The following is a 15091-nucleotide window of genomic DNA, read 5'->3' as shown; positions in this document are numbered from 1 at the left end:
GGCTAGGAAACTTCGAGATAACAGGTCGAGATCATCTAGAGTAATCTAGAAACACGTAGGCGAAGCTGTTCATGGCTGTGAACAATCGAGATTAGTCCGGTCGCTTCTCGCGTCAGGAACAAAAATGATAACAGCCCTTTCCTGCAGCCTTGAGCGTGAACGAACAAACACTACAATGATACGTGGCAATACGTTTTGTCCTTGTCTGCCGCGCCGAAGTATTTCTTGAAATAACGTTATGCTTCGGCATCGTTTAACCACCTTTATGGCCGGGCTCCCTTCCAGTGTAAGTGATTAGAACGGGACACTATCGCAAGGCGTAGCCATGACGGCGGCGACAAGCAGGGTGTCGAACCGGAACTGAACCCGAACCCGAAACCGGAACCGAACCCGAATTTTCGCCCGGAACCGGAACCGAACCGAACCCACATTTTTTTCGCCATCTTGGAACTGAACCCGAACCGGAACGATTCAAAGGAACCGTTCCGAACCGGTTCGGGACCCGGTTCAGCCCCACTTTTTTCGCATCCCGGCATACGTCTTGTTTTCCGACAAAATGATATGATCTATCGCATAGACTTACCCACCCGTAGCTGTCTGCGCTGGGAAGTGCGAAAATGATACCCAGTATATGCGACAGCAAACTTACAGGTCTGGTGCCTGGGAAGAAGCCTCATTGGCGCTTCTGTAATGTACTGCCGCCAATTCTAAACACTTGTACGTCAGGTTTATGTGAAATCTTGAGTTATTACTCCTCCCTTTTACATATTTGAATAAATCTTTAATCAAAGTGTTAGGACTGCTCTAACTCAGTAAAGTACTATCGACACGAAACTTTTTCTTGCGTGCTTTCTTTTTTCAAACGATGCGTTAGACGTTGGTATACATGGGGCACCGCGTGGTATTCACCAACACATAATAATTTATTCTTGAATTTCTTCTTGATCCTGTTTCGGTTTCACCAACATAACAATCGCTGTGACATGTAGTAGAAATTAGATCGCGTGAGGTGCTATAAACGGCAATATAACTGCTGATACGTCGTTCGTTGTAATTATAGGTCTTGAAGTCGGCTGGTATAAGTGCTACAGTGAGTCAAAACAACGTATCAGCGTTTGTATTAGTTTTCCCGTGCCTCACGTGACCTAATGTTGAACTCACGTCAAAGCCATCATTCGGTTGTTGAACCCGACACAGCATGGGAGAAAAAACTATTTTCTAAATTATTTAGTGGCAGTAGGCGAATACCACACGGTGATCCATGTATTATAATATCTATGGCGTCATTTGAAAGGAGACTTCCAGGTAAAGTGTGCGAACTCCTTTTGGCCTAGCATTTGAAACGGTGACGTAATCACCAATTAAAATTGCGACGCCCTTCAAACTTCTCCGCAGCGCACAACGCTAAGTGGGGGACGCATGATGACGTCACCGAACGTATCCGTACATTTTCAACGCATAAACGCCTGCTTTGAAGGAAAAAAATGGCCTGGCTTAGCTTATGGTTAAGCCTAGGATGCGAAGCATACCGCCGGCGGAGGCTGCGCGTCCTCAAGCGAGCGCACGAGTTGAGCCCCAGCTTTCACAGCTGTTGTGACGTCAGCGCCCCTAGCGGAAGGAGCGGGAGTTAGGCCGCCGGTCGAGGCTGCGCGTCCGCAAGCGAGCGCACGAGTTGAGCCCCAGCTTTCACAGCTGTTGTGACGTCAGCGCCCCTAGCGGAAGGAGCGGGAGTTAGGCCGCCGGTGGAGGCTGCGCGTCCGCAAGCGAGCGCACGAGTTCAGCCCCAGCTTTAACAGCTGTTGTGACGTCATATCACGTGGTGCGCCGATGTAGGTCAAGTGGTAGCTACGCGGCCGCGCGCGGCGCAGCAAGGAAGATCTCGGTAGTGCGGCTAGTATGCTTCGCATAAAAAACCAGCAGAACCGAAGTCAAAGCCCGCCGAACGTTGTTTGTAAGCGTCCAATGAGGCACGGCAGGGCGTGGTTGACCGCAGCAGTAATTTCAAATCATACCTTCCGTGACATCATACTGAACTTCCCTCACTCCTTTGTTGCTTTGAGGAGAAGTGCAATATTTAATCGTCGATTACGTCACTATTTTAAATGGTAGTGCAAAGAACTTAGTATCCTTTACCTACAGCCTGTATAGATTTGAATCCTTGAGTATCGCGAAATTCTCAAAAGGTAGCGCAGTTGCCCTTTAACTTGCACTGACATCGCGAAGCTACGGTGCCTTTTGCGTTTCGCCTCCATCGAAACGTGGCCGCCGGGAACGAGTTCGAACCAGGGTACATTGAATAAGTAACCGAGCGCCCTAACCACTGAGCAACCGCAGGGGGTAGTGCAACATTTACTTTTGTAGTAGCTCATTGTCCTAGACGGCAAGTTCTAAATAAAACCTCTCACGATGAGCCTGTATGGCAATAAAGAAAAAAAATGGCTCAATGGCTGGGGAGCTCGGCTGCTGATTCCAAAAATTCAAAAACCAGCGTGCTCTGTCGCGCGTCGAAAATCCCCAGCTGGTCTCCGTTAATCTGGAGCCCTCCACTACACCGTCTGTCATATAGCCCCAATGTCTACTCGACACGTTAAACCTGAGATATTACTACTAGCATTACCAAAAGAAGGATGTATAAATTGGGGCAGCTTCTTTTTTTTTTAGAATCCGCATATTCTTGTTTGCGCGCGATGGAAATAAGCAACGAAAGGCGGGTTCTTGGCAACGGTGGAGATGTACTAAAAAGGAAAAATTGAATACCGATTACACAAAAGGGCAATGCGGAAATACATGTGCTCGCTGGCATGTGATAGTCATTACGCCCAAAAAAATGCTACTGCGATGCAATGTAACTACGATGAAGTGATTTAGTTATGCCGATTCGCTGAAATTGTTCTGCTTCTAAGCAAAAATTTCTGCCAGTCGCCAGCGCGCGGCTCCATCCGCTGTTCTCGCACTGCTCGATCTTGAATTCTCTGTCTGGCGACTTATAGCTACTTTTCGCAGTCATATTTCCCGTTCTTAGTGTCTGACGCGACAGGCTTATGATTGTTAGTTTTTTTTTTTTTTTCTTGGAACGCTTGGGCGATTGAATACGTTGAGCCTTCACAACAATCTGCCTCGGCTATATCGGGTACAGGTGGGTATTGGGGGTGGGGAGATGGGTGAAAGTTTTTGAAGGTGCATTTTTACCAGTGAATGCCCTGATGTGTCGCCCACCGGAGTGTGCATCAAGGATGGAGGCTGCACGCACGCAATACGGTTATTTATGGGAAAGCAGGCTATACTGCTAACGCAGTAAAAAGAACAACTAAAAGAGTATGCATAGTCTTACCTCTGACTCCGAGTGGGATTCGTAATAATGGCGGCGCAACGGGAAACTCTGTTTACAGATGCTTTAGGCTATTAGGCTATCTTGTAGGTTTGTTTTTATGGTGGTTGCATGGAATATTTGGAACCTCTCTGACCCTCCTCATGCCTTACTTGACCGCGTTGAATTCAGCGATCTCGTCATAAGGCCTCATGTCACCATAACTCCCTGCGTCCGCCCGCGCGTGAAAATTCCAGACGGTGCACACGCCATGAAAGTGGAACCAGTCAGGAGGTTGAACTTGCACAGCATATTCCTCCTGCGTTAAAGTGCACTGTCTGAACAGTGACCTCGTGGAACGCGGCGGTTCCACGAGGTTCTGCGTCCTATGAACACGAAGAGTTCGCACGGAATTCAAAAGTTTTTCATCGCAGATATAAATGTTATTATAAAATGTATGATGTCAATGAGTTTTTTAAGAGACTGCTTAAGTATGTTTTAAAAGAATACAGCATCATGACAAAAATATAATTTTATTGCTGAAATTCTTTCTCGTTGCTCGCACAGGTTGAAATGCACTGACTACGGCACAAACGCCCCTTTGGCGCGAAGGTAGTACGTCCAAACATGTAAGGTCTATGTCTGAAGGGTGAAAAAGGCTTTTGTGGCCGATTAAAACTAAGTCGAGCCCACTTATAGCGAACCTGACGGTCCCGCAGGTTCCATTCGTTATATCTGATGTTCGTAGCGAGCGCATTCTTTTTACAACAGCCAAAAATACTAAGGCCACTAAAAGTGGCAATTATTTCTTACAAAGCTGCGTTATGCGTGCCTACTTGTGCAAAGCAGAGCCTGCCGCGGATCTTTCCAGGCTATCTAGGGCGGTCATTTAATCCTCGTCGAGACCTTGCTGCCAACTATCAAATTTAGGGACGGCGTATAACTAATCATGGATGAAGTGTGCATGGCAACTGGTGGCGGGTCGGCCACGTAAATGAGATTCCTGGCAGTAGGAAGAGCTCGCACTTGGAGTTCAACGTCTCCGTCAGAGCAGGCGCTTCTGCGATCTTGTGGTTCGTAGGAACGTAGTTATCCGAGGAAACATCCGGTCGGCTATGGATCAACGAAGTGTTGCCAGAAATCTGCAATCTTCTGGTCACGCGTGTTTTCGAGTTTCTTCTGTCGTTACTGGGCTGATGCAGCTATATGACAATGCCTGCATATTGCAGCGGCGCCAAAGATTGAGACGACTGGGCAGGCTATGCATACCACGTGACTGGGATGGCCAGCCAGGATTTCAAAAATTATCTAATCGCTGTTTTTAGTTGATCCGCGAGGTTGGTAAGTAGCTTCGCTTTTGACGATGCCCCTGTCTCACGCGCACCGCGCTTCTTCTACTCAGGATGCTTTGCCGAGCCGGCGAACGCGTAGGCAATGATCACCCTCGTTGGCCATCGACGCGGGTGTGGCCGGCGGTTACTTACTATTTCAAAAGAGATTTACAGCATATCGTTACCGTGTTTACATTAGCATTTACAGTGTTACCGGACGCCAGACTTTCCGGTTAGCGCTGCGCACATCAGTGCCGCCTTTTAATTCCATTTCTGGGTTGGCATGTTCTTTCCGGGGCGGTGTAATGAGGGTTGAGAGGCGCTATTTCATCTGCGTGCTTAGCGGAAGGACGACCTCTACAACCTCGGGTTAGTTCACCACGCCACCTCGTTCGTTATAACCGAGTGGTGTGGCCAGAGTTGTGCGCTGTATCTGCGACGAATTTCCGTTGCCCTTATGCATATTTTCACGGTAGCACCACATCCGCTCGAAATAAGCGAACGTTCGTTATATCTGTGGCCATTAAAGTGGGCTCCACTGTACATCCGCTGACTTCGCTTTAATACACTCTTATCAAGAAAGTTTAGTTAAGGCTGTAGATGTATCGGTAGAGGAAGTAATTACCGATAGCAACATTTGACATCTGCCTTGTGGAGAGGCCGTACAGGTAAGTAAAAGCCAAGAGTGAGAAAACAGAATGAATCAGTACTCGCGAACATGTCCAGAAAAGACAGGCAAAACACTTACTCACCTAATAAGTATAGCTGCCAGAAATGCACGCCAGATTAACCCCTCTGTATCACTCTATCAAGGGCGCAAAAAATTCTGTGGACGCAAAGGTTGCCTTTGATAGCGCCCCAGGAAGAATCCCAAACATTCTATCCCGAACAAATTTCTTTACTATAGTGAAAAGCCACGATTAGCTGAGCTTTTGAAGATACTGAGCTATAGGGGCTCAGGATATATAACGTGAGTCACAAAGGCGATGTCGAATAGGTGATTTAAATAAAATATGTTTGGTAAGTTCTTTATGTTAGGGAGAGCCAGTGCTCCCACGAGGCTCTCGTTGGGTGGGGGATGGGCGGTGGAGGAATTCTCGAACATTTTCTTACCATGTAGTAAAGGAGGGGGGACTGGGAAGTCAGTTTCGGTGTGACGGAAAGGTATCTGTCTGTATGTATACGTGCTGATACATGACAGTTTCATTTCTCAGTAGTGCGCGGGAACGTAGCGGGTGCGTGCGACGGCAATTTTGGGGCCCCGTAAGTACGCAGTGTACTTACGGGGCCGTAAGTACACTGCGTACGAGACCTATTACTCGCGCTACGGGGTCTCCAAACTGCTCAAGCAGGAGGGTCTTGTAGATGCAAAATGTATCGGCTTTTCGTCCTACACCTCATAAGGTGAATTATAGCGTATATAGACAGCCGATTTTCATTTATTTCGAGTTCATTTTATTTTGCGGCTCTTACCGTAAATTCGTCTTTTTTCTGCGGACAATAAATAAAATGGGTAAAGTGAGAACATCTCGCATTAAACAATTTTTTCGTGCTCAAGTAACGCAGTAAACACGACAAAAGGAAGAAAGGAGATGACACGAGCGCTGACTAACAACTGGTTATTTTATTCTGGAAAAAGTATATAAAGGCGCAGGGCACAGGAAACAACCCTCCCACCCCCACCCTCCAAAAAAAAAAAAAACAGAACGAAGGTTAAAACTTAAAAATCATACTGCGCATGCACATCACACTCGAGTCGTGACGTCTCTTTCAACGAAATTCGAAGAGTATCTTCGATAGTAGACGGCACTCCCCTGTCTCCTGGACCTCACACAATGCCAAGAAAGTCTGACTCCTTAACTACCAAACTGATAGATGGTGTAGCAACACGCTCATCTGCTTCCGCACTTAGAAAGACAAGTAGCCTGTTTATTCACTCTGATCGAATTTTTACGGAGATGGGGGACGCCTTTATGATCAGGAAGGATGCAGATGATTCACTTGCCACATAGCGCTAAAAAGACACGGACAAACAAGTAAACACACAGGACGGGCGCTAGCGCCCGTCCTGTGTCTCTCTTGTGTCCATGTCTTTTTAGCGCTATGTGACAAGTGAACCATCACCAACTCGTCCAAGCTTCTACTCTGACTATACTGATGCAGATGAGCGTGTTGATTCACCATACATCAATTTCGTAGATAAGGAGCCAGGCTTTCGTGGCAACTGTATAAGGTCAAGGAGATAGGGGAGTGCCGTCTACTATGGAATATAGTCTTAGAATTTCATTGAAAAAGCTGTCATGACTCGACTACGATGTGCATGCGCAGTATGCTTTTTAGTTTTAATTTTTGCTCTTCTTTTTTCTGGATTGTTCACTGTGTCCTGCGCCTTCATATACTTTTCCGAGAATGTAATAACCAGTTGTTAGTCGGCGTCTGTGTCGTCTCCAGACTTCCGTTTGTCCTGTTTCCTGCGCTGCTTAAGCAACCGTTACCAACTAGCCCACTTTTATGTTCTCGTAAACAAATCTTTGCATTTTTTATTTTGTATAGCGATGTGCAAGAAAAAAGAAAATGCATATCACTGAAACCCATCTGCGTTCTAATTTTTTTTGTTTCTGAACCCGTTTGAACCCGTTTGAACCGGTTCGAGACGGTCCGAACCGGTTCGAACCGGAACGGAATGGCCCTCTGGAGCCGAACCCGGAACTGAACCCGAAAGGCGTGAACCCGAACCCGAACCGAACCCGAAAAAATACCGGTTCGACACCCTGGCGACAAGCCTCATCTGGAAGCAGACAGTGCACCTTTGCCAGTGCACCCTCTGCCTATATGCCGAAGATAGCTCACAGGGCCTTCCGTAATGGATCTACCAGAGTGGACCCGGTTGTCATCTGGGTTCAATTACCATGTTCGGCCGCGTCACAGTGCAGCCGTCTTCAACGCCAAAGAGCGTCGCGGCGAACTTTGAACACAAAAGGCGTCGTTTTTGGTGACTCTAGATAATGCATGCCAGCGCACCGGCAGCGGCGGGCTGGCGTGCATTATCCCCTATCCATCGCGACCATGGGTTCAGACAAAGGAGTAGTTTCCTCTAACCCGCGTGCTTGCCTTGCGCGTCGGGACTTACGAAGAACTGTTGCTGGCCACATGTGTCGACCCCTTGCGGACCCTGAGAACGCTACTCGGGGATCTGAGCAACTTTGATGCCATCCCCCTCACCCTCAAGCTCGACACGTGACGGGGCGGGTCCAACAATCAAAGAGCGTGATAAAGCGCTAAGTGAACTTTCCAGAACACTCCTTCCTCGGCAGGCCCGGCCTCAGTCTAGGAATTTTAGGGAATGGAAGCATTATAGAACTCGGCAGCGAGTGCGGCCGAGAGACTCTCATTTGCTCTTTACGCGTGCAAAATATAAATAGTTCGTATGAAGTTTTCCGTGTGTTCTTCGTAACCATGTCTCCGACTTCCTTGCCGCTTTTCCGGCAAGGCCGCGCTACCTGAATACCTGCACTACTCAACAAAAGCACCATTATCAAACTCCCTCCCAACCTCCACGGCCATAAAACAGTCGTGCGGCCGGTGGCTGGGTGTCGCATTTCTCCAGCCCTATACTCATGCTTTACTGGCGAGGCAAATAGCCTGACGTGCGGTAGCTGCCAAGGTGATGACGAGATTACGCGTTCATCATCTCGTTACGTCATCGCTTGTCTCTGAGGACGTCCTCAACAGGTAACGAAGATTCTATTAGATCGTGGCCTTACAATCTGAGGATGCACAAAGCCATTCCATCGCTGCTGCAGTACCTGAAGTGGACACGCCATAGGGACTATATATAGACTTTATGTCACCACGTACCATAGTGTCCATTTTGATAGTGCTTCTCTTTTACATCTTTTCTTGCCTTCATCGGACTTCTCCCAGTAAAGTGGCGGCAACTGGACAGTTTCTCGTTAACCTCTACGTCAAACTTTCCCTGCAAGTGTGCATTTTTTTGCACTTCCGGCGGCAAATTTTTGCATCGAGACGAAGCATTGCCTATGGAAAGTAGGGATCTAAAGACCGAAACGCTGTCACACGATATCATCATCCCAAAAGAAGATAAAGTTGACCTAATCCTATGCGCTGCGCGAGGACAGTCGAGGGCACCATCACCGAAAAGAAACCGCTGTGAAGCTGTGACAACACTGAAGAAATAAGGATAAATCTTAGAGAGTACGACAAGCTACTCATATCGACGGCTTCGGCTGTCTGCCGTGACTTCCGGCAATGTGATTGAAGTCATGAACGCGCGCACTTGTGCACCCCGAAGGGGTCTTTCAATTCAAATCAATTTATTCACCAGACATTTCTGAATGGTTTCCTGTATAAAAGCTGCTCACGCAGCTTGACGAAGCCCAGGAAACCAATACAGGGCAAAGCGTACAGCATGTGACAACTAATTTGAAACCATCAATACTATAAAGGATATAATAACAATAAATGGTAGGAACGCAAAGCATAGAACAGAGGCAGTGACATACAAATGTCACGAAATTCCTCGCTGAACAGAGAAAAAAAAAGAAAGAACAGACAACTGAAGATGACCCGCTTTCAAATAACGAAGCAAACACAAGTAGCACATCGAGCTAAACAACACAGTAAATAATAACAATAGTACACAAGCATTTACAACGTTAGAAAGTAGTTCGTAGTTCCTTTCTTTTATAGCCAGCGGTGTTCTGAAATGCGTTTAAGATACGTGGAAGGTTATGAGCTAACGACTGTAATTTATAGTTGCTACGAAAAAATGGTATGTCCCATACATCCTGATTTCGTGTGTGCATAAAAGCACACTTCCGGGTATCATCGACTAAGGGAAACAAGCGCCAGATGATCATCACGAACTTTGCTCCTTGAGGAGTGATTATAAATGATCAAACACGCAAAATATTAACGCTGCAGTTTGGACCTGTCTTTTGTGCTATGCGACCTGAAATCTCGACCGAGATCTTTACTGTGCGAATACTCTCCACGTCCCACCGTTAAAATAAGCGATTATATAAAATGAGTCACGATATTAAAAGGAGCGAACCCGATTACACGCGGCTAAATGTACTATCGGCAACAAATGATATGCGAACAGCGAAGCACGTGGTCGAAGGTCCATATTACGCCGCTTGCCTGTCGTCGTCACAGAGAAGCGCGCTAATCCGGTTAACGAAAGTGCTGCTTCTCTTTTATCCGACGTTCGTTTCCACGCTTTGCCACTGGAGCGCTGCATTCGCACTTTCCACCGATCTCAACTTGCGCAGCACGGCTTAGCTACCGGCAGCGGCTGTAGCCCGCGTGGGTGAAGCGAGCTCTCTTAGCTACATGGACTGCAGCGCCTTGGCCTTGCTTCTATTATCTCCCGGTTATCAGCGTCTGGTTGCGATGATAACAGTAAAAAAAGACCGATCGGGTGGCGGTCGGTGTCCAACATGGTCGTTATTGGATCGCTTCCTTCTGACAGTGAGCAAAGCTTTATCGCCGTACTTCCACCAGAAATGTGGCGCTCCAGCGGCTAAGCGAGGAAATGGACGTCAAAGAAAACGGAAGCAAAACTATCGCAGACCGGAAGAGCGCGCCTATCTCCGATGGCGACAGACAGACGGCGTAAAATGGCCTTTCGGTCACGCGCTGTGCTATTCGCATTTTATTTGTTGTCGATAGTACGAGCTTTGACGGACGCAGTAGAGGCGATATGAATTTTTCTGTCCTCTTATTCAAAGGGGGATGTTTCTTGAGGCACGGAGAGATTTGTCAATTCAAAGTAGCCCCTATGCAGTTCGAACCCGCATTCATACGACTGGTAGCTTAACAAATTCTGCTCTGAACGTGTTTATAACCACAAAACCTAATGAATGACGAGTGTTTCCGAAGCTCAACAGCCGAAAGTAGAACGTAAATTAGAGCACTGAGTTCACACAATTACGCTTTCATACTAGCATCATTAAGTACTGTAAATGGAATCGTATTTATATACTGCCACTATTTTCAAGAGAGTACGGATATTGATCAATATTAAATGCGCAGCAAATGAGAAATAAAATCCGGCTGAAAAGAAACAAATAATCAGCATGTTTATTTATTTATTACCTACTGCGGACCCTTTGGTGTAAGTGGAGGAGCATTAGGAGACGTACAAACAGTGTTGAAAAAATCTGGAACAAGCAAGTACAAATTTATGCAATTTTTAGCCGCTTTATGTAGCTGTCTGTAAACCATCGTTCTCGTCCGACAGCGTCCGAGGAAAAACTAAAATTTAAATTTCTGTACCACAGTAGGGTGTGAGCGAGGACGATGATGTTTAGGGTGCTGTGTTATTACAGGAGTTATATCTGAAACGGACATGTTTTCTTAAATTCATACCAATTTCCTTCGTTTTCTGAATCAAGTTTTTAAGCATTAAACTTTTGGAAAGTCGGAAGCTAGTTTCGTGACGTCATTATGTACAGAGCTGTCACACTGGTTTGTCAATGCGGAGACATTCTGCTGTTTATTCCTACTGCGCCAAGTGCTACTGCGATCGTTAATGGTAGCGTTCGAGAAGGCATCTTACAACACTGCATCCACCGTGACACAGTTTCGGAGAATGAGGCTTTTAGACGCTGACTTCGTGCGCTCAGAATAAATGCCGCTGCGCGGATTAAGGGCGCAAGCAGAAGCGTATAAAAATGCCAAGCCACTGTTTACGCAGGCTTAGTCAACTGTCAGACCATGCTTCAATGTTCCGAAAAACAAGGTTTACCTTACATAAGCAGGCTTATTCCCGTAGTTATCCCTTTTCGAGCCCCATCAGTGTCGCCCAACTTTCAGCCAACTACAATTTTTACGGCTGCGCACTAGAACCATAAAAAAAAATGGCGCACTTCCGTCCAAAATGAATACCGTGACACAGGCCGGGCCAAGCTCGACAGCACCTAATTATAAAACGCACTTACAGAGAGCGCGCTCATCTAAAGAGCTTGCTCGTTATATCGAGCACCTGAACCGTTAAGAAATGAATATACAAACACAACCTTTTCAGCCACAGGGCTAAACAAAAATGCAAAAAGAAAAAGAACAGAAAAAAAAGGATATGAGAATGGCAATGGTTGTTCTAGTAGTAGCGTAATTATTTTCCTCTGCAAGGCGCGTTACATGCACGCTGGGTTATCTGGAAATACAGGATATGCCCAAGGACTGCTCGTTATGAACTGCCTGTACTATATTTTAAACTCAAGAAACGCCACGTAGGCAGTAGTTTATTCGATATTATTGAGTATTATACAGGTAGCACACCCACAGACGAGGCGAGATAGCACTTTTTTTGTTTCATTTCAAAGCTCTTAAGTCCTAAGAGTGCGATCGAGGGATTGGCTTCAGCAGTTGGGCATTTCACTCTTGCAGTTAAGTAGGCACGAAAAAAGAAAACGCCTTTGCAGTTTGCATACCACGATGGTTAACACGGTGGACGTCACTGCTTCTCAAACTATAACCACACCCGCGTCTTTTGACAGACTTACATCGTGCTCTTCTAAAGCTCGAACGATTTCGTGCAGCTGTCCGTCAAGAGCAACGTAAGGCTTTATCTCCAGCTCTACGGGAGACAGGCCCACGCCTTCGGCGTGAAACACATCTCTGAGCTGAAACAGCGCCCTTTGCAAGCCCTGAAAGCTGAGCGGCGCCGTAGTGAAACGATACAAGTAGTTCTCTTGGACCAGAGAAGCTTCTTCCCTGATGGATCCCACAACGGACCTCCACAGAAGGCGCAGCATCTTGCGGAACGCGATGTCGTCCAAGTGGTCGCGAAGCGTCCCGATGCACGCGTCCACGTACTGCACCAGCTCGTGAAGCGCGCGGTCTTGCAAGTGTCGAGAGCTCGCGTCGGAGACACGAGTCACCCGCTTCCGCAGTTCCGGCTTGAGCTTGTCCACGGCTTCAGAGCAGACGCGAGACATGGCGATCAGGGACTCGTCCAGCGACTTTTCCAACGGGAAGCGAGCCTCGCCAGCTCTGAGCGCGATGTCGCCATCGGACAAGCAAACGGCGTCGACTTGCGTTATGGTTTCCTGCAGGAAGGACGCGATGCGCGCCAAGCTGCTCACGGCAACGCAGAGCTGGGTAGACACTTCAAACTCGCCGACGACGTCGAAATAACCGGCCGACTCGGCGCGGCTCGAAAGACAGCGCACGAAATGCGAGCAGTCCTCCGCCACAGCCGCCGTGAAGGCACGGGCACACTGAAAGTTGCGGAGCTCCAGTTTTTGCCACAGCTGAACATAGCGGGAGTGAAGAATGTCCACCGTGTCTCGGACGGCTGTCCCGTACTTGACGTCGCGGGCCAGCGGAGACATGTTGTCATTGCTCACCAGATCCGATATCCATTGGGGCACTGGTCTTCTGGCCAGATCGAACCACAGCAAGACCAGGTCGAAACCGAACCAGTCTTGAAGGCTGTCCATCTTCAAACGCCCTCTTTTTGCCTCTAGCGCATTGGAGGTTCGCTTGTGGAACCCCTGCAGAAGATAAAATAGCTGCAAACTCTCCTCCACTTTGTCCGAACTCGGAACTGGCTGGCTGAGAAGCGTGGAGCAGAAGCTCGATACTCTTGCCTGAAATGCCTCGCAAATGAACGCGTCCAGTTCTTTGTGCACAATCTCGGTGTACGTCTCGTTCCAAGCAGATTTGAAAATACGATCGGCCTCTTCGTGATAGCTTCCTATGACGAAAAGTACCCGTCGGACCATATTTATGAGTGTATCATCATCGTTCGCACTCTCTCGCATCAGTATACGCTGATACCAAGCAGAAGCGTCTTTCCTTATCTCCACGCTCGCCGTGTCCGTGACTTCATTTTCTACGAGTGCTTCAATCGTAAGGCAGCAAAACAAGAGTCCTAGCAGATCAACCCGCTCGTACTTCTTCGCGAAAGAGAAGTTGTCGTGAAGTCTTGCCAGGCGCTCCAAACACGGCTCGGCCAGAGCTTTCAATACAACCTCCAGAGAATTGACAAGGAACTGATCCTGCGAATCTTTGACTGAAGACCTCATCTGCGCCAAGAGCCGATACAGTACACAAAAGTTGACTCTCCCTTTCCCCGACTTGACGACATTCGTCAAGGCCGTGATCTGGCACAACAGCTGCTCCGTGCACGAGAGGCTGTGGTACTGCGAGTGACGGTAGAGTAACGTGAGGCCCTCTTCGGCGAGACACTGTTCCCACTGGGTCCAGGAGAGTGGTACACCTCTAATGACCATTGACACACGTTGCAGCAAAAACACGAGGCACAGGTAGTAGTGGTAGCGGAGCACGGTTCGACGGTCAAACCGCTTCCTGGGTCTGCACTCGAATCCAAACCTCACGTAAACGCGGCCGTACGCGCCCCGACCGCCAGTGTCCCTGAGCTTGAGCCAGTGTTCGTACCCCGTGCACGGTATCTCGTTGACGAACACCGACGCCGTGCCCATGAAGTCGTCGGCGCCGTCAAAGGAGCACAAGGTCTCGAAGAACTCCCTCAGGAAGTGAACGCACGAACCGCAGGAGCGCACGTCCCGCAGCTCGCGGCACACGCCGCACACGGTGCGCGGGTCCCTGTCCCACACGGCCAGCTCAAAGGCGTCCGCATCCGGATCGGGGACGCGGATGCGAAAGCTCTCGTCCCACGTGGGACACACGGTCCTGCTCTTGACGCTGGTCAGGTACACCTCCGCGCCACCGCCGCCGACGCGGAGGACGCAGTAGGGATCGGACTTTCCGCTCACGTCGCTGGCCACGAGACCTTCCGCCTGGACGACCGTGACGAGCAGCTCCACTCGCGCTTCCGGCACCCGCGCGGCGAGGCGCGCCAGCTTCTCCGCGCTCGATGCCTCCACGACCTCGGCGAACGTGGCGCTCACGTAGCTGCGTAGCTCCTCGCTGATGGCCCCGTAGGGCTTAGTCGGTTTGCCCACGGCCCGCTCGGCCAGATGCAGGCACTGAACGCACAGCTTCAAGAAGTCCCGCGGCGAGATGGGATCGAAGAGTTTCTCGAGTTCCTGCGCAGAATCGGAGCTGTCCTCGTAGATCTCGAGCGGACTGGAGGAGCCGCTGGGAACCATGTGCGACTTCTTCGTTCTCTTCTTCCTCGAACGTCAGGCTAATTCACTGTGGTGCACACTGCCAGAACCCTCTTACGAAGATTAAAAGTAGGCTCTGCGCTTGACTGGATGTATGCTAATAGCCGGAGTATGTGATACCATGAAGGGTTCCGGGAACCTCGTCTGTGTATTTTCATAATTGATAATTACGACAAACTGAAATCGGACAGATCGATACACACGCTGTTCATTCATCAGGTTATGTTGCGGAGATAATAATGCCTAGTTTCCAGGTGACAGATGTAAACAGAGCGGCTGTAAGACACGCTGTAGAGCGGACGTTTCCGGTTTAATTTTGAACGCATGGGGTT

General features: G+C 48.5%; 1 protein-coding gene across 1 annotated transcript; it reads right to left on the bottom strand.

Moving 5' to 3' along the window:
- Positions 1 to 12128: 12128 nt before the first annotated feature.
- On the bottom strand, positions 12129 to 14741 carry LOC149339353 (protein unc-13 homolog 4B-like). The gene has a single exon (XM_089550916.1). The coding sequence runs from the start codon at positions 14739 to 14741 to the stop codon at positions 12129 to 12131; it is 2613 nt and encodes an 870-aa protein (XP_089407042.1).
- Between the last annotated feature and the right edge of the window lie 350 nt (positions 14742 to 15091).

The sequence above is a fragment of the Amblyomma mixtum genome, chromosome 6 (assembly GCF_055824585.1).
Source record: "Amblyomma mixtum isolate Tamu chromosome 6, ASM5582458v1, whole genome shotgun sequence".
In the NCBI taxonomy this organism is placed as follows: Eukaryota; Metazoa; Arthropoda; class Arachnida; order Ixodida; family Ixodidae; genus Amblyomma; species Amblyomma mixtum.
The sequence above is the reverse complement of the archived record's forward strand: the minus strand, read 5'-3'. Positions and strand labels throughout refer to the sequence as shown.

Excerpts from the sequence above, each read along its gene's own strand:
- LOC149339353 (XM_089550916.1), bottom strand. The coding sequence starts at position 14,741 with ATGGTTCCCAGCGGCTCCTCCAGTCCGCTCGAGATCTACGAGGACAGC.